General features: G+C 49.0%; 1 protein-coding gene across 1 annotated transcript in view; it reads left to right on the plus strand.

Annotated features, from left to right (window-relative positions):
• Positions 1–1696: 1696 nt before the first annotated feature.
• Positions 1697–23477, plus strand: part of ERBB4 (erb-b2 receptor tyrosine kinase 4) — a 322438-nt gene continuing 300657 nt past the window's right edge. The window contains exons 1-2 of the mRNA XM_059868167.1: positions 1697–1736; positions 8308–8459. Of these exons, the coding sequence (XP_059724150.1) occupies positions 1697–1736; positions 8308–8459 (192 nt within the window). The remainder of the gene's footprint in view (positions 1737–8307; positions 8460–23477) is intronic.

Here is a 23477-nt window from a genome sequence, read left to right on the forward strand (position 1 = left end):
GAATATTCTGCTGGTGTTCAGGGAGGTGATCAGCACACCAGGGATGGGCTGTGCAGAAGAGGCTGCCTCCACACTGGGGCTGCATCTTCTCATGCACAGAATATTGAGGGGGGAAAAAAAGGTTTTTGCCTAGGCTTTATGCACTGCAAGTTTGTTTTTCCTGCCTATCAACTGCTGTCTGGAAGCACCTGCTTTAATAAAACATATGGGGTTTATTACTCACTGCAGCCATGGGCAATTACACAAATAGAAGCTTTGGTGTAAGGAAGTCTTGTGAGAGAGAGCACATGAATTTTTTGACTTGATGACCATAACACAGACAGCCCCACAGCCCCCAGGACGTGGTCTCTGTTCCTAGCCCAGCAGGTTTTGGCTCTAGATGAGGTGTGGCATCCACCTGGGGGTCCAGAGAGCCTCAGCACAGCCCCTGCCTTCCCCTCATCTGCAGTGCTCCCAAGTCCAAGGAATTTCCATTCCAGCTGTCTTAGGTGGGCTGGATTCTCCTGCCTGCTTGACAAGGTTATTGTGTTGCTTGAGAACCTGTTATTTTCATTAATGAAAAATAAACTGCATTCAGTCTCAGTTTAATGGAAGTGTGTGTGTTGGCTCAAGCAGGGTACTTCTGTCCTCACCTCCTGCACTGCACAGTCCCCTTGAAGCACTTGGGCAGAGCAGCTCTGAAGTGTTGGCTCTGTTCTTGCCTTTTAATGGGGACACCCAAACCCTGTCTTGGCCATTTCAGGTGTGAGATACTGGTTTTCTTGAGCTCCCAGGTGGTTTTCCAGGGGCTGTTTGCAGTTTTGCCTCGTCGGTTTGCCACAAGTTGGGAAGGTTTTTCTTTTCTTTAGGCGCTGAAATTTCACAGTTCCTTGAATCGTTTTATTAGGTGGTATTTGGGTTATGTGATAATTACTGATGTAATGCCAGGAAGATTTCTGTGGGTGATCTTGGGGAAATACCTTTTACATGTCACCAGTGGCTTGTGCTTCTGCTGTAATGAGGCACCTCTTGCTGTGTGCTTTAGTGGTGACTAATTACCCGTGCTGCAGCAGAGGCAGAACAGCACCTGTCCCACCCACCCACTCCGAGCTGCATCTCTTACAGAAATGATGCTCAAATACTGAGGGGGATCTGTCTGAGGGCTTTGGGAGCATCTTGCCAACGTGTTTTCAGTGCTGTGCAGGCAGCCAGGGCTGCAATCCTGTTCCCACTGCGGTGGCTGAGTGAACGCGCTCACAACCTCGTGTTTGCACCATGGGGATTGAAATGAATTTAAGTGAGTGCTTGTGGTGTTGGGGGCCCTCTGGGGAAGGCAGAGGCAGGGAGGGAGGCAGACAGGTGATGCATTGTTCACAGGGGTCCCAGGATGAGGGAAGAGATGAGAGAGTTGACTCCGTGTTTCAGAAGGCTGATTTATTATTTTATGATATCTATTATATTAAAACTATACTAACAGAACAGAAGAGAGGATTTCAGCAGAAGGCTGGCTAAGAATAGACAAGGAATGAATAACAAAGGTTTGTGTCTGGACAGCTGGGCTGGGATTGGCCATGAATTAGAAACAACCAGGTGAGACCAATCCCAGATCCACCTGCTGCATCCCACAGCAGCAGGTAAGAATTGTTTGCAGTTTGTTCCTGAGGCCTCTCAGCTTCTCAGGAGGGAGAAATCCCAAGGAAAGGATTTTTCATAGAACATGTGGGTGACAGACAGGCCTGTGGCTGTCTGGGACTTGGGTGAGTCCTGGAGGAGTGGCAGGAGCTGCGGGGAGCGCGGCCGCCGCAGCACCAGGGCAGTGCTCTGTGCCAGCTGAGCACCCTGGAGACCACTGCCAGGGGAAAGAGTCCTTTGTGTCCCAGCAAAGCTGCCTGCTCTGCGAGCTGGGAAGTTATTCTGGTTCAGCCTCACAGCAGATCTTGCTTACTTGGCATCCCTTGCCAAATGGATTTTTGTTGGAGGTGCAAAAGACCCGAGTGCCTGGGTGTGCCCCCCTGGTGCTTGTGGGTTTGTGCTCCATCCTCTTCCCTCCCCTCCTTCCCTTGGCATTGAAAAAACACTCCAAATCCTCCTCACTGTAGAGACTTCCACCTGGTAGGGAGGCAGGATGTGCCTTGGGATAGGGACAGAGGGACACAGGCTGCCACTGCTGCTGCTCTGGAGCAGGACTTGGGAAGAGTGAGGGCTGGAAAGCAGGGAGAGCAATATCTGGGCACTCTTGGACCTTCAGCTTGGCACGTGGAAGAACACGTGGCCTTGCATTATGGCCATTTATCTGCAGGCTTATCAGTCTCAGAAGGTACTGGTGATGGTCTGTACTGTGGAGCTGAACTTTGGTTCGTGGCATTAAGGGTTAATCAAACACCTAACCTCGGGTGCTGCACTCCAGGGCCTGACTAGGGCAGGGAGAGTCAGTCTGTAATGTCCTTCAGCAGCAGCAGGGAGGATGGTTATGTGTGGTGCTTCAGAGCAGCAGCGTTTGCATGGACTAACCCTCGCTCTGGGGTTGATTTCCTTGGGGAGGAAACACAGGTCAGGTGGAAAAGGGATGCTGGTGACATTTCTTTAGTACTGGGAGGACCTGTAAGGAGCCCAGAATGGGAGCCTGAGGAAAGGAGGAGACCAGTGTTGTATTTCAGAGCTACCTGAAAATGATTTTCTTGTCTCTCAAGCTCTTACCTGAGCTAAGCCAGGTGCTGGGAGCAGAGACCACTCAAATCTTCCTTAGATAATGTATGCTAATTGCTTGTTTGGATTATGTTCTTCATTGGGAAGTAGCTCCCAAATGCTGAAGATATTTTGATAAACCAAGTTATTTTCTGCATCTGCTATGAAAATCCCACAGTCTTCCTAAGCTACATAAGTGGCTGTAAAAAAAAAAATAAAATGTTTTCATTTTAAATGTTTTCCTATCACAACGTGTGTGCTGGTAACTTGCCAGTTTGAGCACTGGAGCCTCAAGCAGCTCCTCCAGGCCATCCTGATGGGGTGGTGGTCAGCAGCAGGCTGCCACGTGTCACCCCCGTGTCACCTCCACCCCTCGGCTTCCCCACCAGCTTGGAGGCTGATCTGCTGCCTCCTTGTCAGAGTGAGTGCTTCCAGATTCACAGCCAGACCTCAAGGAGAGACAGATGACAGAGCAGATGGTAGATGACTAATTTGGCAAAGTTAGATGAGTGGAAATTGTTTGCTTTAATTGCTTGTCAAGTCCAGTACCTACATTATAGTTAAGAAGTGACTATTTACCCTCAAAGAGAACAAAATGTGGGAAGGAGGTGTGTGTGTGTATGTGTGTGTTTGTGAAGAGTAGAGAGCAAAAGTGCAGAAATGCACAGAGAAAAAAAATTGGTAGCAAGGCTTGAGGCAGAAGAACCACTGTTAAAACTCCTGGTGTTCATTTCTGCCTTTTTTCAGTGGTAGCTGTGGGATACAGGTCCTGCTTAACATAATTCCTATTTATTCCTTTCCAGTTGCTGTGCCACACTATAGATGTGACAGAACTAAAAGAGAAACAATGCTGGAAATGGTGGCATGAACAGGCTGGTGGTGATGGCTTGGTGTGGTCAGTACAAGTGAATATCCATGAAATGTTGCTGCATCAATCTGGCCATGATTTTGATGGTGTTTTTTGGTTGGTATGAACAGCAAGGCACATCAGTAAAATAGGCTGTGTACCATCCACCAAAGGGGATTTGGAGAGTTTGGCACTTGGAGGAGGTTCCACCAGCTCAGAAAAGGGTTATCACACAGAGCTAATCCTTCTGGATGGAGTCACAATCGCTGTCAGCCTCCTCTGTGCCCAGCTGCTCCTGTTCACAAAATTGGGAGTGAGCTTCCATTTGTAGGTGGCACGTGAGCAGCCCCTCTTGGAGGTGGGACCAGGCTGCTAACACACATCCTTGCACCTTTTACAGAGAGCTTTCACAAAGCTCTTTAAAATATTTGAGATTTTAGTGACCAAATTCTGGCAAGTGAATTCTTTTGGTCCCTGGTTCTATCCAACACAGCTTCTCCATGCTCTGGGGGAAGTGTTGGTGCTGCCTGTCCTGTGTCACCTCATGCCAGTGACACCCTGACAGCTGGCTGGCCATGCTGAGCTCCTCTTGTGGCCATGTGGCCATCCAGGGGTTGATTGCATGCAACTGGATTCAGATGGAATGATAATTTTCTGGTGTAGAGCAGAAACCTGCGGAAGGAAAACACTTGTGCCAGCTGAGCTTTTAATTAGGAGTACAGAGAAAATTATGCTCTCCTTCATTACAGCCTCCCAGCTAGGGGAGGAAAGCCTCCAGTTTAAAGCACTCTCCCAAACCACTGGGAAAAAGGCTGGTGACCTCCAGGAGTGTTTTCCCTTCTCAGGGGAAACATCTGCAAGCCTCTGAGTGCACGAAGCCCTGGCTTCATTAGGACGTGCCTAATTGCAAGAAAATTCAGGGCTTTTGCAGCTCATTCAAGGAGAGCTGTGAAATAATAATGGAAGGATTAAAAGTGTGTTTTCCCCTTCCTGTGTGCCCAGGCTGCTGCTGAGAGGTGGAGCAGAAAGGAGTGAATGGGGATTGCTGGTAATTAGTTGTTCCTTAAGGGGCTCGAGTATTCCCCCCATCTGGGGGTCTTACATTGCCACGAGTGTTTGCAGTTGTTAATAAAGAGTTCTGTGAGCTGCCTTTCAAGGAACCCTGACAATGGTGCTGTCTGTAAAAACACAGCTAATTAAGTAAATAAGTGGGAGGTGCAGAAGAATGTGTTGGAAAGAGATGGTGACTGTTGTTGGGCTCATCTTTTATGGGGTGAAGGAACCTGTGGTTATCCTTTATCATTTATAAAGATGTTCCTCAATGCACTAAGTCCCACAATTTAATTTGTGTTTTTGGCCCACTGGACAAACTGATTGACACAGGGAGGTTGTGCTGCCTTCAGGCAGAGGCTGGTGCAGGGCAGAGGCACTGCTCTCCTGCATCCTTGCCAAAGAGATCATAATAAATGTTTTATGATTCAGAGGGAAATATATTCAGATGTTTGAGATAACTCCCTTGGAGTTAGAGGGGAGGATGCCTCACCACTGCTGCTTTGGGAGAGGAGTGGACACCAGGATTTCAGGTGGTGGGGATGATGGATTCCACTCTTCTGGAGTTCTCCAGGTTGGATAAGAAATGATCTCCTTCCAAAAGTTCAGCTGGGAGGATTATAAAATCTGTTAGTATTAGAAGGAGCAAGTGTGATTTCTTCATTTAATGTATAGATTTATCATCAGCAGAGCAGAGCAAAATAATGGGCTAAAAAGCAGAATCTAATGGGCATTTTTAAATGTCTCCATTATTTGCCACCCTTAAGTGAGCATTTGAATGATTTGGCTATTTTATGAAAAAAATGTCAATGGAAAATTAATTTCCAAGTCATGGGCATGAATATTGATGGGAAGCATCATTTCAATACAGATGATTATTACCGTTGTAATTGGGGCCATTAGGGGCTGGAACTCTGTCACTTCAGGTAGCTGGTAACGAGTAAACAACTGTCTGTGAAGTGTGAATGTGTCAGCAATGCCTGGAATCCACTTTTGTGGTGAGCAGGCCATGCTCTGCTCCAGCACCCACCCAAAATCCCCAGGACTGGGGTGCAGGGGAGAAGTGGCTGCTGGCTCCGTGCCATCACTGCTGGTTTGGGATTTCCCAGGTGGAAGAGGCAGTCCTGGAGCTTTGGGATAACTTCAGGGGTGACTCTGCCCTTGAGCACCCTGCAGGAACAGTTAAAGCAACAATCTTGATTTTTTTCATCCATTTCTGGAGCTCTGTGAGACTTCCCATCTACCAATACATAACAAAGTGCTTGAAGGAGGGTTCATGAAATAGGGATTATGGTGGTTTTGCATGGCATGACAAGGAAATAGGTGACCAAGCAGTGCTCTGCTCCAGCACCCACCCGAAATCCCCAGGACTGGGGTGCAGGGGAGAAGTGGCTGCTGGCTCCCTGCCATCACTGCTGGTTTGGGATTTCCCAGGTGGAAGAGGCAGTCCTGGAGCTTTGGGATAACTTCAGGGGGTGACTCTGCCCTTGAGCACCCTGTGAGGTTTGTTGTCAGAGTGTGGAAGGAGCAGGAATGGCTGAGGTGGAGAGATTTGGGGGGTGTCAGCAAATCAGACTTGGCCAAAGCTTGGGGAACTCTGATTTTCCTGGGTGTGGAAAGAACTCTGGAGGGTTTCCCTCGTGGAGATGGCTCTGGAAGGCCTCCCCTGAGCAAGGCAGGAGTATGTGACCAGAGATGCTCAGTAACCAGGGAGGCACATCTCAAGCTGCTCCTCTTTGTCTTACAGACTGGGGATGAGTATTTTTTATTAACCAGCACAGGTTCTGCTGCAGGAACAGTTAAAGCAACAATCTTGATTTTTTTCATCCATTTCTGGAGCTCTGTGAGACTTCACATCTACCAATACATAACAAAGTGCTTGAAGAAGGGTTCATGAAATAGGAATTATGGTGGTTTTGCATGGCATGACAAGGAAATAACATTTTGCTGTGCTTGTGTTTATGCCTGTATACAGCTGGAACATCCCTGCAAATGACATATTATTTCAGCACTTAATTTTAAAGAGCTGCTACAACACATAGATGCCTGTTGGTGTTCCAGGAGAGGAGCAGGAGGTGGGTGGGATGTGCTCCTGCTCTGTGTTGAGCTCAGGGACAGAGGGACTGGGAATCTTGTGTGACTCCTGCTCAGCTCCCACTTCACACACAGTTACTTCAGAGCTTTTTAACTTGGCAAGTCAGACCCAGAACAATCATTTCAGCCCTGGAGAGGCTGGGAGTTGTCTCACATGGCTCAAAATGGGGCATAAAACCCTTCACCCTGTGAATGGTTTGGAATGAAACCAGCCCGTGGCAGTCATGGCCCAGCAGGAACTCCTGCTGCCATTTTTGGGGCAGAGGGAGATTCCTTGGGAGAAAACTTTGAGCAGGTCATGGGCTTCCATGGGCTTCTGGCTGCCTCCTGAAGCCCTTTGCCAAGAGGCTGCTGGAAGCTCAAATTTCCCCAGAACAAGAGCAAATAATTCTGCAGCAGAGGGAGCAGAAATTAGAATTGTTCCCACTTCTAGTAAGGAAAAAAAAAAACAAAAAAAGGGAAGGGGGGAAGGGGTTTAGTAAATAACCAGTCAATAATTGTAGTACTCTGAAACCTAATTACTTTTGGTATTTGTAAGAAGGACCTGCATCATTCAAAAGAGTATGTTTGAGCCAATTTTACTGATTATGCCTCTGGTCATGGAGAGTTTTGTTTGTATTGATCTGACCCAGAAGTGGGATTGGCTCCAGAAATGCCATTCTTGTCAGGCTCCTGTTCTGCATAATAGAATGGCCATTTCAAAAGTTGAGATATACCCAGATTAATTTGCTGACAGATAAGAACAACCCACAAGCTGTTCATTAAGAGAAAACAAAGTGCATTGAAACAAAGAAAGCAAAACCAGCCCAGCCGCAGGCTTGACCATTTAAGCAGCATCCCTCTGGGCAGGCTGAGCAGTGTGTGAAAAGGTGATCATGTAAAATGCTGCTTCTGTGTTTATTTCTCAATTTTTTGTGTCATTGCATGATGGCAGCAGGCAGATACCCTGAGCTGAGCTGGGATCCTGTGGTGGCTTTTAGCTGGGCTTCAAAATGTAGAACAGAGCAGTGTAATATTAAAGATTAAATGTCCTTTGAAAACTCTCCTCAGATGGTGTTTCCTGGCATTTCTTTGCTGTGCATTCAGCCTGGGGACTTGAGGAGGGACAATGTGTTTTTTGCTGTTGTTTTTCTTCTATTTTATTGCTTAAAACTGGATTTTAAGGAAAGTGATAGGGAAAACAATGATGGGTGAAAGTCTTCTGCTTGGGTTGGTCTTGGCTTGTCCAAAACTCTGTTCAGAATATGAATGAAAATGAGTGAAAATGTTGAATTATCAGCCTGGATGCACAGGTCTCTGCAGCCTTGTGTCCTTCAGCCCATGATGGGACCAGCTCTGCCCATTCTGTCACTGGTGGAACTGGTGGGGCTTTGCTGAGTTTGACCCTTTGGCTGCTGGGGTCAGCCTGCTCGGCCTTTTTCCTGCATTCCTGCCTTTTCAGCCTTTCTGCTTTTGGGGATAAATGCCAGCACTTCAGCCCATGTGGTGGTGAAATTGCAGAGATGATCACAGGCTGTATTTCCAGTGCTGGTATTCAGGTGAATCATGACAGATGGTTGTTGCAGCTCCCTGTATCCCTGTGTACAGCCTCTACTGTGCTCCAGTGCCCTGTGCCACAGTGGCCTGATGGACTGTGCTGTGTTTTTTTGCAGTGTGTGCTGGCACTGAGAACAAGCTGAGCTCCCTGTCTGACCTGGAGCAGCAGTACCGGGCCCTGCGCAAGTACTATGAGAACTGTGAGGTGGTGATGGGCAACCTGGAGATCACCAGCATCGAGCACAACAGGGACCTCTCCTTCCTGAGGGTGAGCAGGCTGCTCCTTTCCTTTCCTTTCCTTTCCTTTCCTTTCCTTTCCTTTCCTTTCCTTTCCTTTCCTTTCCTTTCCTTTCCTTTCCTTTCCTTTCCTTTCCTTTCCTTTCCTTTCCTTTCCTTTCCTTTCCTTTCCTTTCCTTTCCTTTCCTTTCCTTCCCTTCCCTTCCCTTCCCTTCCCTTCCCTTCCCTTCCCTTCCCTTCCCTTCCCTTCCCTTCCCTTCCCTTCCCTTCCCTTCCCTTCCCTTCCCTTCCCTTCCCTTCCCTTCCCTTCCCTTCCCTTCCCTTCCCTTCCCTTCCCTTCCCTTCCCTTCCCTTCCCTTCCCTTCCCTTCCCTTCCCTTCCCTTCCCTTCCCTTCCCTTCCCTTCCCTTCCCTTCCCTTCCCTTCCCTTCCCTTCCCTTCCCTTCCCTTCCCTTCCCTTCCCTTCCCTTCCCTTCCCTTCCCTTCCCTTCCCTTCCCTTCCCTTCCCTTCCCTTCCCTTCCCTTCCCTTCCCTTCCCTTCCCTTCCCTTCCCTTCCCTTCCCTTCCCTTCCCTTCCCTTCCCTTCCCTTCCCTTCCCTTCCCTTCCCCCTCTCCTCTCCCCTCTCCCCTCTCCTCTCCTCTCCTCTCCTCTCCTCTCCTCTCCTCTCCTCTCCTCTCCTCTCCTCTCCTCTCCTCTCCTCTCCTCTCCTCTCCTCTCCTCTCCTCTCCTCTCCTCTCCTCTCCTCTCCTCTCCTCTCCTCTCCTCTCCTCTCCTCTCCTCTCCTCTCCTCTCCTCTCCTCTCCTCTCCTCTCCTCTCCTCTCCTCTCCTCTCCTCTCCTCTCCTCTCCTCTCCTCTCCTCCTCCTTCTCCTTCTCCTTCTCCTTCTCCTTCTCCTTCTCCTTCTCCTTCTCCTTCCCTTCCCTTCCCTTCTCTTTCCCCTTTTCCTTTCCCCTTTTCCTTTCCCCTTTTCCTTTCCCCTTTTCCTTTCCCCTTTTCCTTTCCCCTTTTCCTTTCCCCTTTTCCTTTCCCCTTTCCTTCCCCTTTTCCCCTTTTCCCCTTCCCCTTTTTTCTCCTTTATGGACTGAGCAAGGGGAGAACTCTGGGAAATGTTTGTGAAGCATTTAAGAGAAAGGAAAAAAATGCTGAATGAACATGCAGACTGGAGCTATGAGCCCAACAATCTCCAGCATCCAGGGGAGGTCTGTGACAGATGAAGGCTGTGCTGCTTTTGGGGAACCTTGGTTTGCATTCCCTCAGCCCTCTTTGCACCAAATTTTGGATTTTTGAAGGAACATTGCAGTGTGGTTTGCAGACACCCTGTTGCCCTGCTGGCAACCACGAGAGGGACAGGTGAATATTGAGTTCAAAGAACTTTAGCCCATCATCATTTGGCATTTCACATTCCTTATGTTTAAAGAAATATCCCACTAAAGGAGTGATCCAGGTGGGCACCTGGGCATGCTGCAGGTGATGGGGCTGTCACATGGAAGGTGATTTTGAGAGCCAGGGTAGAAAAGGCAGCCTGTGCCAGTGTGGTTGCAGTCTGGGCTGGGATTGTGCTCTCTGTGACACAGAGAAGGGTTTGCACTGCTCTGTTTGCTTGCCTGTGCCTCTCAAAAACGCTGCTGCCATGCTGCAGGATGCATGTCTGGGTGTCAGTGGCACACTCACGTGGCAGCAGTGGTGCAGCTTCAGTCTGGCAGCAGGGAGAGGCAGTGGGAGGCAGCCCCAGCTGGTTGGGTTACCCTCACTCATTCCCTCTGCTGGATCCTGGCTGAGCTGAGTGCTCAATCCCAGCCTGTAAAACTGTGAAACTGAAAACTTTCCTCCACAGCTCCCAGCACAGGCACAGCCAAGCAAATGCTCCACGTTTAGCTCTGCTCCACGTTGAATTTACTGGGGGTGTCAGAGCCCTGCTGGGGGTGTCACAGCCTTGCTGGGGGTGTCACAGCCATATTGGGGGTGTCACTGCCTTGCTGAGGGTGTCACAGCCTTGCTGAGGGTGTCACAGCCTTGCTGGGGGTGTCACAGCCTTACTGGGGGTGTCACTGCCTTGCTAGGAGTGTGACAGCCTTGCTGGGGGTGTCACAGCCTTGCTGAGGGTGTCACAGCCTTACTGGGGGTGTCTCAGCCTTGCTGGGAGTGTCACAGCCTTGCTAGGAGTGTGACAGCCTTGCTAGGAGTGTGACAGCCTTGCTGGGGGTGTCACAGCCTTACTGGGGGTGTCACAGCCTTGCTGAGGGTGTCACAGCCTTGCTGTGAGTGTCACAGCCTTGCTGGGGGTGTCACAGCCTTGCTGGGGGTGTCACAGCCCTGCTGGGGGTGTCACAGCCTTGCTGAGGGTGTCACAGCCTTGCTGGGGGTGTCACAGTCTTACTGGGGGTGTCACAGCCTTGCTGGGGGTGTCACAGCCTTGCTGGTGGTGTCACAGTCTTACTGGGGGTGTCACAGCCTTGCTGAGGGTGTCACAGCCTTGCTGAGGGTGTCACAGCCTTACTGGGGGTGTCACAGCCTTGCTGAGGGTGTCACAGTCTTACTGGGGGTGTCACAGCCTTGCTGAGGGTGTCACAGCCTTGCTGAGGGTGTCACAGCCCTGCTGGGGGTGTCACTGCCTTGCTGGGGGTGTCCCAGCCTTACTGAGGGTGTCACAGCCTTGCTGGGAGTGTCACAGCCTTACTGAGGGTGTCACAGCCTTGCTGGGGGTGTCTCAGCCTTGCTGAGGGTGTCACAGCCTTACTGGGGGTGTCACAGCCTTGCTGAGGGTGTCACAGCCTTAGAGGGGGTGTCACAGCCTTGCTGGGGGTGTCACAGCCTTACTGGGGGTGTCACAGCCTTGCTGAGGGTGTCACAGCCTTGCTGAGGGTGTCACAGTCTTACTGGGGGTGTCACAGCCTTGCTGGGGGTGTCACTGCCTTGCTGAGGGTGTCACAGCCTTAGAGGGGGTGTCACAGCCTTGCTGGGGGTGTCACAGCCTTGCTGGGGGTGTCACAGCCTTACTGGGGGTGTCACAGCCTTGCTGGGAGTGTCACAGCCTTGCTGGGGGTGTCACAGCCTTACTGAGGGTGTCACAGCCCTGCTGAGGGTGTCACAGCCTTGCTGGGGGTGTCACAGCCTTACTGGGGGTGTCACAGCCCTGCTGGGGGTGTCACAGCCTTGCTGGCGGTGTCACAGCCTTGCTGGGGGTGTCACAGCCTTACTGGGGGTGTCACAGCCCTGCTGGGAGTGTCACAGCCTTACTGGGGGTGTCTCAGCCTTGCTGGCGGTGTCTCAGCCTTGCTGGGAGTGTCACAGCCTTGCTGAGGGTGTCACAGCCTTGCTGGGGGTGTCACAGCCTTGCTGGGGGTGTCACAGCCTTGCTGAGGGTGTCACAGCCTTGCTGAGGGTGTCACAGCTTTACTGGGGGTGTCACAGCCCTGCTGGGGGTGTCACAGCCTTGCTAGGAGTGTGACAGCCTTGCTGAGGGTGTCACAGCCTTACTGAGGGTGTCACAGCCTTACTGGGGCTGTCACAGCATTACTGAGGGTGTCACAGCCTGGCTGAGGGTGTCACAGCCTTGCTGAGGGTGTCACAGCCTTACTGGGGCTGTCACAGCCTTACTGGGGGTGTCACAGCCCTGCTGGGGGTGTCACAGCCTTACTGGGAGTGTCACAGCCTTACTGGGGGTGTCACAGCCTTGCTGGGGGTGTCACAGCCTTACTGGGAGTGTCACAGCCTTGCTGGGGGTGTCACAGCCTTACTGGGGGTGTCACAGCCTTGCTGGGGGTGTCACAGCCTTGCTGAGGATGTCACTGCCTTGCTGAGGGTGTCACAGCCTTGCTGAGGGTGTCACAGCCTTGCTGGGGGTGTCACAGCCTTACTGGGGGTGTCACAGCCTTGCTGGGGGTGTCACAGCCCTGCTGGGGGTGTCACAGCCTTACTGTGGGTGTCACAGCCTTACTGTGGGTGTCACAGCCTTACTGGGGGTGTCACAGCCTTACTGAGGGTGTCACAGCCTTGCTGAGGGTGTCACAGCCTTACTGGGGATGTCACAGCCTTGCTGGGAGTGTCACAGCCTTGCTGAGGGTGTCACAGCCTTGCTGGGGGTGTCACAGCCTTGCTGAGGGTGTCACAGCCTTGCTGGGGGTGTCACAGCCTTACTGGGGGTGTCACAGCCTTGCTGAGGGTGTCACAGCCTTACTGAGGGTGTCACAGCCCTGCTGGGGGTGTCACAGCCCTGCTGGGGGTGTCACAGCCTTGCCACTCCATCCCTGGGTGTACATTTACTCAGGCTGCTGAAAGATCCCTGAGCAACACTCAGCCACCAGGCATGGCTGGAGCAATTGGGGTGTTAATTGCACTCAGACTAACGGGTTTCCTGTTAATTTGAGTGCCAAATGCCTGGGAAGTGAAGGCTATCCATACATTTCACAGTTGTGGCAGGTGGGGGGAGCACATAAACCTTTGCTCTGAAATAGATACAGCCTTGGTGCAGCTGGACCAGTGTTGGACAGGTGGCAGATCCTCCTTGGTGAGGGCAGGATCCCTGCTCTGCCTGGGGCATCTCTGCAGTTTCAGATTCCTGCTGAAAGCCCCCTGGTTGGAATTCAGCTTTCCTTCCTGCTGCTGGGAGGTGGGGGAAGCAGATTATTTGGAAATTAGGAATTAGTGTTCATTGCAGAGGGCTGCCATCAGCAGTGTGAAATATGGGTGGGAAAAAGGCAGTGAAATCATCAAATGAGATCAAGAAGGAAAGGCCCTGTTCAGTAAATGGAGGTGGCTTGGTCACCTGTGCCTTTTGGTGACAGCTACTATTGCTTTTTTATTAGTTTTATTACTCCTTTTACCTGCATCTGCTCCCTCACAGATGTCTCAGCAAAAAAGCAGAACTTGAAGCAAAACTCAGCAAAGTGGAAGGCCTAGTTAGTATGATAAATGGCAGTCATTAAAGTAGAAAACCAAACAGAAGAGAACATGTTCTCAGCGAGGCAAATAAATAAATAAATGTTGGCACATTTACGCCGATAATTCGACATTCATTAGTCAGGCAGTATTACTCCTTTTATCATATTAAAAATGGTTTTAATGGCCAAATGAAGGTGGCAGATGGGACATAACTAAGAGAAAGGCTGTTTGTCTCTCTCAGACTTAAATGCAGTGAACTCTCCCTGCAACATCACTGCTCCTTCAGCCTGCTCCAGGGTTTTAGTCTGTGTTGCAGTAATTGTTCTCTTCCTCCACCAAAATCACTTCAGGGAGGTTATCTGTGTCCCCAGCTGATGACAACCATGGCTCTGTGTGCCCACCTGTCCTCTCCACAGAGAGCTCAGCTCCAGGACAGAGGGAGGACCTGGTTTGCTCCATTGTTGCTTCATTTCTTCATTTCCTTGTTGAGTTCATTGATGCTGGTGCAGCCCTGGGTTATCTGTGTCCCCAGCTGATGACAACCATGGCTCTCTGTGCCCACCTGTCCTCTCCTCAGTGCTCAGCTTAGCTCCAGGACAGAGGGAGGACCTGGTTTGCTCCATTTTTGCTTCATTTCTTCCTTTCCTTGTTGAGTTCATTGATGCTGGTGCAGCCCAGTGTCCCCAGCTGATGACAACCATGGCTCTGTGTGCCCACCTGTCCTCTCCTCAGTGCTCAGCTTAGCTCCAGGACAGAGGGAGGACTTGGTGAACTTCACTGTTGCTTCATTTCTTCATTTCCTTGTTGAGTTCATTGAGGCTGGTGCAGCCCAGTGTCCCCAGCTGATGACAACCATGGTTCCATGTGCCCACCTGTCCTCTCCTCAGTGCTCAGCTTAGCTCCAGGACAGAGGGAGGACCTGGTTTGCTCCATTGTTGCTTCATTTCTTCCTTTCCTTGTTGAGTTCATTGATGCTGGTGCAGCCCTGGGTTATCTGTGTCCCCAGCTGATGACAACCATGGCTCTGTGTGCCCACCTGTCCTCTCCTCAGTGCTCAGCTTAGCTCCAGGACAGAGGGAAGACCTGGTTTGCTCCATTTTTGCTTCATTTCTTCATTTCCTTATTGAGTTCATTGATGCTGGTGCAGCCCAGTGTCCCCAGCTGATGACAACCATGGTTCCATGTGCCCAGCTGTCCTCTCCTCAGTGCTCAGCTTAGCTCCAGGACAGAGGGAGGACCTGCTGAGCTCCATTGTTGCTTCATTTCTTCCTTTCCTCATTGAGTTCATTGCCTAGCTCTGAAGAGAGGGGTTAGGGATGTAGGTGTAAGGCAAGTTTGATGCTTGGTGGACCTTTCTTCTTTCTCTTTAGGTGACTACTCCCTTAGAATTTTGACAAGATTGCAGCTTGTCTGGCTAATGAATGTGTGAAACTGAGCTGGGAGCAGAGCACCAAACTTCAGCAGTGATGTGCTCACCCGTGTGGGTCAGTGACTGTGACAAGAAACACAACATTTTGTGTCACCTGCAGAGCAGTTGGTACCTCAGGTGGCTTTTAGACACCTCCAGAAAAACGTGTAGAGTTTGAGCTGGCATGTGTGTGTGACTCTAAATAATTACCCAGGTCTAAACTAGGTAGAGGAACTCGAGCTGTTCTGATGGTGGCATGGAGCAGAGAAATCCTGCAAGTCCCAGCACTCTGGACCTGCCCAAGGCATGCTGATGCTCACAGAGGAAAAGGCACGCTGAGCCTTTTCATCATGCAGTAATAAACAAACAGCATAAATGAATTGAAGTGAAAATGAATTGAAGTGAAAAAACCCCCATAATTTTATTTACCCAGCAGAGGAACATTAACAGATCAGCATCCCATCTCTCATATTTATTTAGACATTTATTCCCTAAGTAGATTTGCTTTATGTCTATGAGTTAGCTCTCTGGGTATCTGCTGATGGAGACTAAGAGGGGCTGTCTGTCACCTGAATGAAGTGCTCAGCCCTTCAGCTTCCAGCCCTGGGTTTCTGTGAGAAGGAATTGCATGTGCCAGTTGTTCCTTTTCCTGCTGTCCTTACATGTGAGCAGAGCAGGAGGACATGCCCATCTGTGTTACTTTAATTTATATTTTATTTTGGTTCCTGGCTGTGTTACAGTCTGGGTGTTGCTTTCCTGTGAGCAAGTGCAGTATGAACTTGTGTTCTGCATGTGCTGCCCCCAGCTCTGTTCCTGCTGCCTGGGGCTTCCCTGGGCTCTGGCCACCGTGGAGTCCTGGCAGAGGAAAGGAGAAGACAATTTCCTGACTGTGAATTGCTAAAAGCCAGGGGATTGGTCAAAGATAACTCTCATTTCCCAAATGTGTTAAACACAAGTACTTGCAGAAGAACAGAAAGTTTTTTAGTTTTGCTTGGCAGAGCTGACAGCTCTGTTGTGGGCTGTATTTATTTCTTAATAACATCTCCCTGTTCCATTTTCAAAATAAAATACACAATTAGTGTATCACGTACCAATCTTCTGCAAGTACTTGTGTTAAACACATTTAGCAAATGAGAGTTATCTTTGACTAATCCCCTGGCTTTTAGCAATTCACAGTCAGGAAATTGTCTTCTCAGGCCCAGGTTTTATTTAACCAATTCAGATTATTTAAAGACATGATCAAAGTTCTGTGCTGTTCCCTGCCATAACTCTCCCAAGTGATTATGAAACTCATTTTTAACCACGATCAACAGTCCTCAAAAATTATCTGCCACTGCTCTATGGGCTCTTTTTTCATTCACCTCAGCAGTGCTTGTGGGGCACCTGCAGCCACAGCTGCAGGGCAGCAGCAGTCTGGGGGATGTTTTCTGGGGAATATTGCATTTATTGCAGAGCTGGGTGCTGTGGGAATGCAGAGCTGGGATCTGGGAATGCAGAGCTGGAATCTGTGAGAATGCAGAGCTGGGATCTGGGAATGCAGAGGTGGGATCTGTGGGAATGCAGAGGTGGGATCTGGGAATGCAGAGGTGGAATCTGTGGGAATGCAGAGCTGGAATCTGTGGGAATCCCAAGCTGGAATCTGGGAATGCAGAGGTGGAATCTGTGGGAAAGCAGAGCTGGAATCTGGGAATGCAGACATGGAATCTGTGGGAATGCAGAGCTGGGTGCTGTGGGAATGCAGAGCTGGAATCTGTGGGAGTGCAGAGCTGGGATCTGGGAATGCAGAGCTGGGATCTGGGAATGCAGAGCTGGAATCTGTGGGAATGCAGAGCTGGAATCTGGGAATGCAGAGGTGGAATCTGTGGGAATGCAGAGCTGGGATCTGGGAATGCAGAGCTGGGATCTGTGGGAATGCAGAGCTGGGATCTGTGGGAATGCAGAGGTGGAATCTGTGGGAATCCAGAACTGGGATCTGGGAATGCAAAGCTGAAATCTGGGAATGCAGAGCTGGAATCTGGGAATGCAGAGCTGGAATCTGGGAATGCAGAGGTGGAATCTGTGGGAATGCAGAGCTGGGATCTGGGAATGCAGAGCTGGGATCTGGGAATGCAGAGCTGGAATCTGTGGGAATGCAGAGCTGGGATCTGTGGGAATGCAGAGCTGGGATCTGGGAATGCAGAGCTGGGATCTGGGAATGCAGAGCTGGGATCTGGGAATGCAGAGCTGGAATCTGTGGGAATGCAGAGCTGGGATCTGGGAATGCAGAGCTGGAATCTGGGAATGCAGAGGTGGAATCTGGGAATGCAGAGCTGGAATCTGGGAATCCAGAGCTGGAATCTGGGAATGCAGAGCTGGAATCTGGGAATCCAGAGCTGGAATCTGGGAATGCAGAGCTGGAATCTGAGAATCCAGAGCTGGAATCTGGGAATGCAGAGCTGGAATCTGGGAATCCAGAGCTGGAATCTGGGAATGCAGAGCTGGGATCTGGGAATCCAGAGCTGGAATCTGGGAATGCAGAGCTGGAATCTGGGAATGCAGAGCTGGGATCTGGGAATCCAGAGCTGGAATCTGGGAATGCAGAGCTGGAATCTGTGGGAATGCAGAGCTGGGATCTGTGGGAATGCAGAGGTGGAATCTGTGGGAATGCAGAGCTGGGATCTGTGGGAATGCAGAGCTGGAATCTGTGGGAATCCAGAGCTGGAATCTGGGAATGCAGAGCTGGGTGCTGTAGGAATGCAGAGCTGGAATCTGGGAATGCAGAGCTGGAATCCGTGGGAATGCAGAGCTGGAATCTGGGAATGCAGAGCTGGGTGCTGTGGGAATGCAGAGCTGGAATCTGTGGGAATGCAGAGCTGGAATCCGTGGGAATGCAGAGCTGGGATCTGTGGGAATGCAGAGCTGGAATCTGTGGGAATGCAGAGCTGGGATCTGTGGGAATGCAGAGCTGGAATCTGTGGGAATGCAGAGCTGGAATCTGTGGGAATGCAGACCTGGGTGCTGTGGGAATGCAGAGGTGGAATCTGTGGGAATCCAGAGCTGGGATCTGGGAATGCAGAGGTGGAATCTGTGGGAATGCAGAGCTGGGTGCTGTGGGAATGCAGAGCTGGGATCTGGGAATGCCCTGCCCATGCCCATGCCCGTGTCCCCGTGGCTGATTTGCTGTGTAAAACCCAGGCCATCCTCCTCATGGGGGGACAAGCAGGGGCTGTCAGTCTGCCCCTTGCTGTGCATCCCCCCAGGAAGGGAGAGCTCAGAGGCTCCCCTGCCAGAGCTCCTGGGGATGGGGCTTGTTTTGCCAAACCCTTCTCTGGGCTGGCAGTGGCCAAGAGCTTCCCCAGCTCCCCCACAGCCTTCCTTTGCCTGTGTCTCCTTCAATGAGCAGCAGCATCCTTCAGCTGTGTCATGTGTGGAGAGGAGAGGTCAAGATTTGAAGTCCAGCTTGATTAAGGAGTCTCTTTAAATTGTCTTCCAGCGTTTTTTCATCCAGCTCCTATTGTACAGCGGGCACCCCATGCCCAGCTGCCTGGGGAGCCTGTCTGATTCATGTGCAAGGCAGCAGCAGCCACTCTGGATCAGGAGAGAGATCAAAGGAGCCTGACTTAAATAATTCAGAGCAGCCCAGACCCCCACACATGCTCGAGATCAGCAATATCCTTTTCACTCTCTCCCATTTTTCTGTTGCAGTCAGGCTGCCCTTGGTTAGGCAGAGCAGAGCACTGGGGAGGGGATGTGGGGTGGCTCCCCCATGCCTGGGGGCTGCCAGCTGGGTGGGAGGTGGAAGTCTGTCCTTCTCACTGCTCCTCTGGACCCTCACAGGCCCCTCTGGCAGCTTTTGGGGTGCCCAGGCAGGTGTGGGAGGCACAGCTTGGCAGTGCTCCTGCTCGTGCCAGGGTGCCATCCCACAGCCCTCCTCTCGGATGGGAGCAGGGCACTGTCACCCTGAGATGTGTGAAAAGTCTCTGCTTCAGCCCACACCTTCAAAAAATAAATCAAAGCTCTTCAGTTTTGGGTCTCAGAGTTGTTTATTGTATCTTATCTATAAAATTTTTCCTCCTGCCCAGCCCAGGTCTGTCCAGTGATGCATTGTTCACAGGGGTCCCAGGATGAGGGAAGAGATGAGAAAGTTGACTCCATGTTCAGAAGGCTGATTTATTATTTTATGGTATTTATTATATTAAAAACTAGACTAAAAGAACAGACGAAAGGATTTCAGCAGAAGGTTTAGCTAAGAATAGAAAAGGAATGAATAACAAAGGTTTGTGTCTGGACAGCTGGACTGGGATTGGCCATGAATTAAAAACAAATAAATGAAACCAATCCCAGATCCACCTGGTGCATCCCACAGCAGCAGGTAAGAATTGTTTGTGTTTTGTTCCTGAGGCCTCTCAGCTCCTCAAGTGGGAAAAATCTTCAAGAAAAGATTTTTCATAGAACATGTGGGTGACAGTCCAGCAGGACAGCCAGAGGCACTCTGCCTGCCCCCAGGGCAGTGTTATCTCTTTACACTAAAAACTACATGTACAATATTTACAATTACTTTCCAATACCTATCACCCATGTTAGACAGTGAGCTTCTCCTCCAAACCAATCCAAAAGTGCCAACATCACCACTGAAGATGGAGGTAGAGAAGAAGATGAAAGGCTAGACACGCCCAAATCCCTCCATCTTGTCCCCAAAAACCCCTAATCTAAAAATCCCAAAATCTACTTTTTCACCCAGTGATAATTTAATTATTACACTATTTAACCTGCTGTGGCTTTCAGGTGTTCATGTAAAGGTGGTAATTTGCTCCACGGGTCATAATTGACCCCACAGGTGTTCTGGGCTGTGTGCCAGGGTCTCTGAGCCCCCTGGCAGGGCTGGACTCCCAGAGGGATGTCCTGAGCTCCGACCTTGCTGGGAAATGATGAGGTCCAGGACCAAAAGCATGCCCAGGACATGGGGATCCCTGCTCCAGGTGGAGTGTTTCCCAGTTTTGCAGAGGTACATCCTCAGTGTGGAGGGTGGAAATACAGACCAGCAGTCAAATATTTTACCTGAACAAAACTCTTTGGATTTGTGGCTCCATCTAGGCTTGTTATTTTTAAAAAAATGAAATACAGACTATCCATTTATTTGTTTTCCTCACTGTTTAGTGCCTGATTAGAATCTTCCTTCTGTCCATCCATGAAGGGATCTGGTGCCTGGGTGTCTGTAAAATACTTGTGGCTAAGCCAGACCACAGAAGCTGCAGGGATGAGCACTAGAAAAAATGTTGGTAGTGGAGAGCAGGACATTATTAAAAATAAAACAGTGCAAACCTTCTTAATTAGGTGCTGTTTCTCTTCAGTCTTGATCTTCCCTCTAGGCCTGTGAAACCAATTATCCCCTCTCTCAACCACCTTATGTTGTTAGTAATCTTTTTAAATGTAAACCTCTCCCCTACCAATGGGATTGGAAGTGCTGGCCTTACTGAAAACAAACAGCAGAGTAAAGTTAAGCCAGCCAATGGGGAAAAAAAAAAGAAAAAACCCAAAATAAGTGTGGTTGCAAATAAATAGATTTAAAGCAAATGGGGAGTTTTCTTTCAAGCATGGAAAGAAAGGTCATGTGGTGTAAATGGTGAGTGTAATGAGATTTGAGGTCTTCACCCCAGCCAGAGGATGGTACAAACTCTACCATTTCACTCTGTTCACTGACAAGCTTTGCTCAAATGTCATCAGACTTTCTTTATTCTCCTCTTTGTCCACCCACCCTCTCAAATCCCTCAGTGGAGCAGGGATGGGAGCACAGGTGAGGTTTGGAGAGGGGTATAGCTGTGTGTGTGATTGAGCTTTAGCAGCCTGTGCCAAGTGGAAGTGTGTTACACCTTCCTTTGAGTAACATCCTTCTGTTTTCCTGAGCATTTGGGCAACACATTGCCAATTTTTCCTCTCAGCCTCCCTCCAATCCCATTTTAGTATGAAATAAAATGAAATTAGACAAACCAGCTGTGAGAGAGCTGCATAATCTTGCATTGTAACACACAACTCAGAGTCCTGGATCAACGGGCTTGAATTACTGTTAAAATCCATATGAGAAGAAAAACAAAGTCTTTTGCTGTAAGCTGTGTCAAGGGGTGGAGGAGCAGAGGGATGGATTGAGGCTTAGCCAACAGTTTTTGTGCTAAACTGGATCAATTTGAAAGGTTTCCTCCGTGGATGCCAGCCTCAGGGCTTTTATGGTTCAGAAAAAAGTCAGCACGACTGAGCAGATTGCAGAATTCAGCAGCAATGCTCCCACCCCAAACCTGGCCACTAATTACAAATTACAGCCCCAGGTGCTCAGGAAGGCTGGGACAGAGGGAGAAGTTGGCTTTCCTGAGCATCCTCCTCAAAAATTCCATGTCAGGGCAGTGTTTTCATGATGTGTGCTTCGTTGTGTGGGGCTGGAGATGGGGTGGAGGATGGATCTTTGTGGGTCTGGGGGTTGGGGATGGCTTTGGCCAAGCCAACAAGCAGCCAGGAGTATCTGTGTTAGCCACAGGTGAGCTGGTCCTAGAGCTCAGAATGCTGAGAAATGCTGAGAAATCCTGAGGAATTGTGAGAAATGCTGAGAAAATTCTGAGAAATGCTGAGAAATGCTGAGATATTCTGAGGAATTCTGAGAAATCCTGAGAGATTCTGAGAAATGCTGAGAAATTCTGAGAAATCCTGAGAAATTCTGAGAAAATTCTGAGAAATGCTGAGAAATGCTGAGAAATTCTGAGAAATTCAGAGGAATGCTGAAAAATTCTGAGAAATTCTGAGAAATTCTGAGGAAATTCTGAGAAATGCTGAGAAATGCTGAGAAATCCTGAGGAATGCTGAGAAATGCTGAGAAATTCTGAGAAATTCAGAGGAATGCTGAGAAATGCTGAGAAATTCTGAGGAATTCTGAGGAAATTCTGAGAAATGCTGAGAAATTCTGAGAAGTCCTGAGAAATTCTGAGAAATGCTGAGGAATTCTGAGAAATGCTGAGAAATCCTGAGAAATTCTGAAGAAAATCCTGAGAAATGCTGAGAAATGCTGAGGAAATTCTGAGAAATGCTGAGGAAATTCTGAGAAATGCTGAGGAAATTCTGAGAAATTCTGAGGAAGTTCTCAGAAATGCTGAGAAATGCTGAGAAATGCTGAGAAATGCTGAGAAATTCTGAGAAAATTCTGAGAAATTCTGAGGAATGCTGAGAAATTCTGAGAAATGCTGAGAAATTCTGAGAAAATTCTGAGAAATGCTGAGAAATTCAGAGGAATGCTGAGAAATTCTGAGAAAATTCTGAGAAATGCTGAGAAATCCTGAGAAAATTCTGAGAAATGCTGAGAAATTCTGAGGAAGTTCTCAGAAATGCTGAGAAATTGTGAGAAAATTCTGAGAAATGCTGAGAAATTTTGAGGAATTCTGAGAAATGCTAAGAAATTCTGAGAGATGCTGAGAAATGCTGAGAAATTCTGAGAAATGCTGAGAAATTGTGAGAAATCCTGAGAAATGCTGAGAAATGCTGAGGAAATTCTGAGAAATTCTGAGGAAATTCTGAGAAATGCTGAGGAAATTCTGAGAAATGCTGAGAAATTCTGAGGAAGTTCTCAGAAATGCTGAGAAATTCTGAGAAATCCTGAGAAATCCTGAGAAATTCTGAAGAAAAATCCTGCGAAATTCTGAGAAATGCTGAGAATTCCTGAGAAATGCTGAGAAATGCTGAGAAATTCTGAGAAATGCTGAGGAAATTCTGAGAAATGCTGAGAAAGTCTGAGAAATGCTGAGAAATTCTGAGAAAATTCTGAGAAATTCGGAGGAATGCTGAGAAATGCTGAGAAATGCTGAGGAAATTCTGAGAAATGCTGAGAAAGTCTGAGAAATGCTGAGAAATTCTGAGAAAATTCTGAAAAATTCTGAGAAATTCGGAGGAATGCTGAGAAATGCTGAGAAATGCTGAGGACATTCTGAGAAATTCTGAAAAATTCTGAGGAAATTCTGAGAAATTCTGAGAAATGCTGAGTAAATTCTGAGAAATTCTGAGAAATGCTGAGAAATGCTGAGTAAATTCTGAGAAATGCTGAGAAATGCTGGGAAGTTCTCAGAAATGCTGAGTAAAGCTGAGAAATGCTGAGAAATGAATGAAACCAGGTACCACTGACTTCTCAGGAGAGATGTGCCCGGGGTCATACATCACGATGGGAAGGTGGAATGGGAAAAATTTAAAAAGTCAAGGGTTTAGTCCTGGTTCAAGGCAGTGCTTCCACAGCCTGTCTCATCCAGTGGTGCTCAATGTTTGAAGTTAACTCAAAGGCTAATAGAGTCTGCATGCTGTACTGAAGGGCATGGAGTGTTTCTTTTCCCCTTTGGTGGTCATTAGTCCTTCCAGAGAGAAAGAATGAAGTGCTTTGAGGTAATGTCTGAACATAACAAACGTGAAAATGTCAAAAGGCAAGGCAGAAATATCACGCTGATTTTGACAAACCTGCACTGTTTTGTGCAGGGGAAAATAATAGTGATAGCTTCATGCTGCTTGCTGGAGAGGGGCTGTGGCAAAAATGAATTTTGTGAGAGAGTTTGTGCTCGTGCTTTAAGAAAAGAAGCTTAATGAGCACCACGTGGAGCTGAAGCCCTCCGAGTAAATGCCATGCACTTGGAATATGGTGAAAAGGAGATTTGTGCCAAGTGGTCCAAGGGCTTGAATGGTGGCCAGACCCTGAGGTCACCACTAATTCTGATTTCTTATGGTTTGGGCTGTTCACTTGTTGATGATTCTGATGGTTTGGGA

This window comes from Haemorhous mexicanus, chromosome 26 (assembly GCF_027477595.1).
Source record: "Haemorhous mexicanus isolate bHaeMex1 chromosome 26, bHaeMex1.pri, whole genome shotgun sequence".
Classification (NCBI taxonomy): domain Eukaryota; kingdom Metazoa; phylum Chordata; class Aves; order Passeriformes; family Fringillidae; genus Haemorhous; species Haemorhous mexicanus.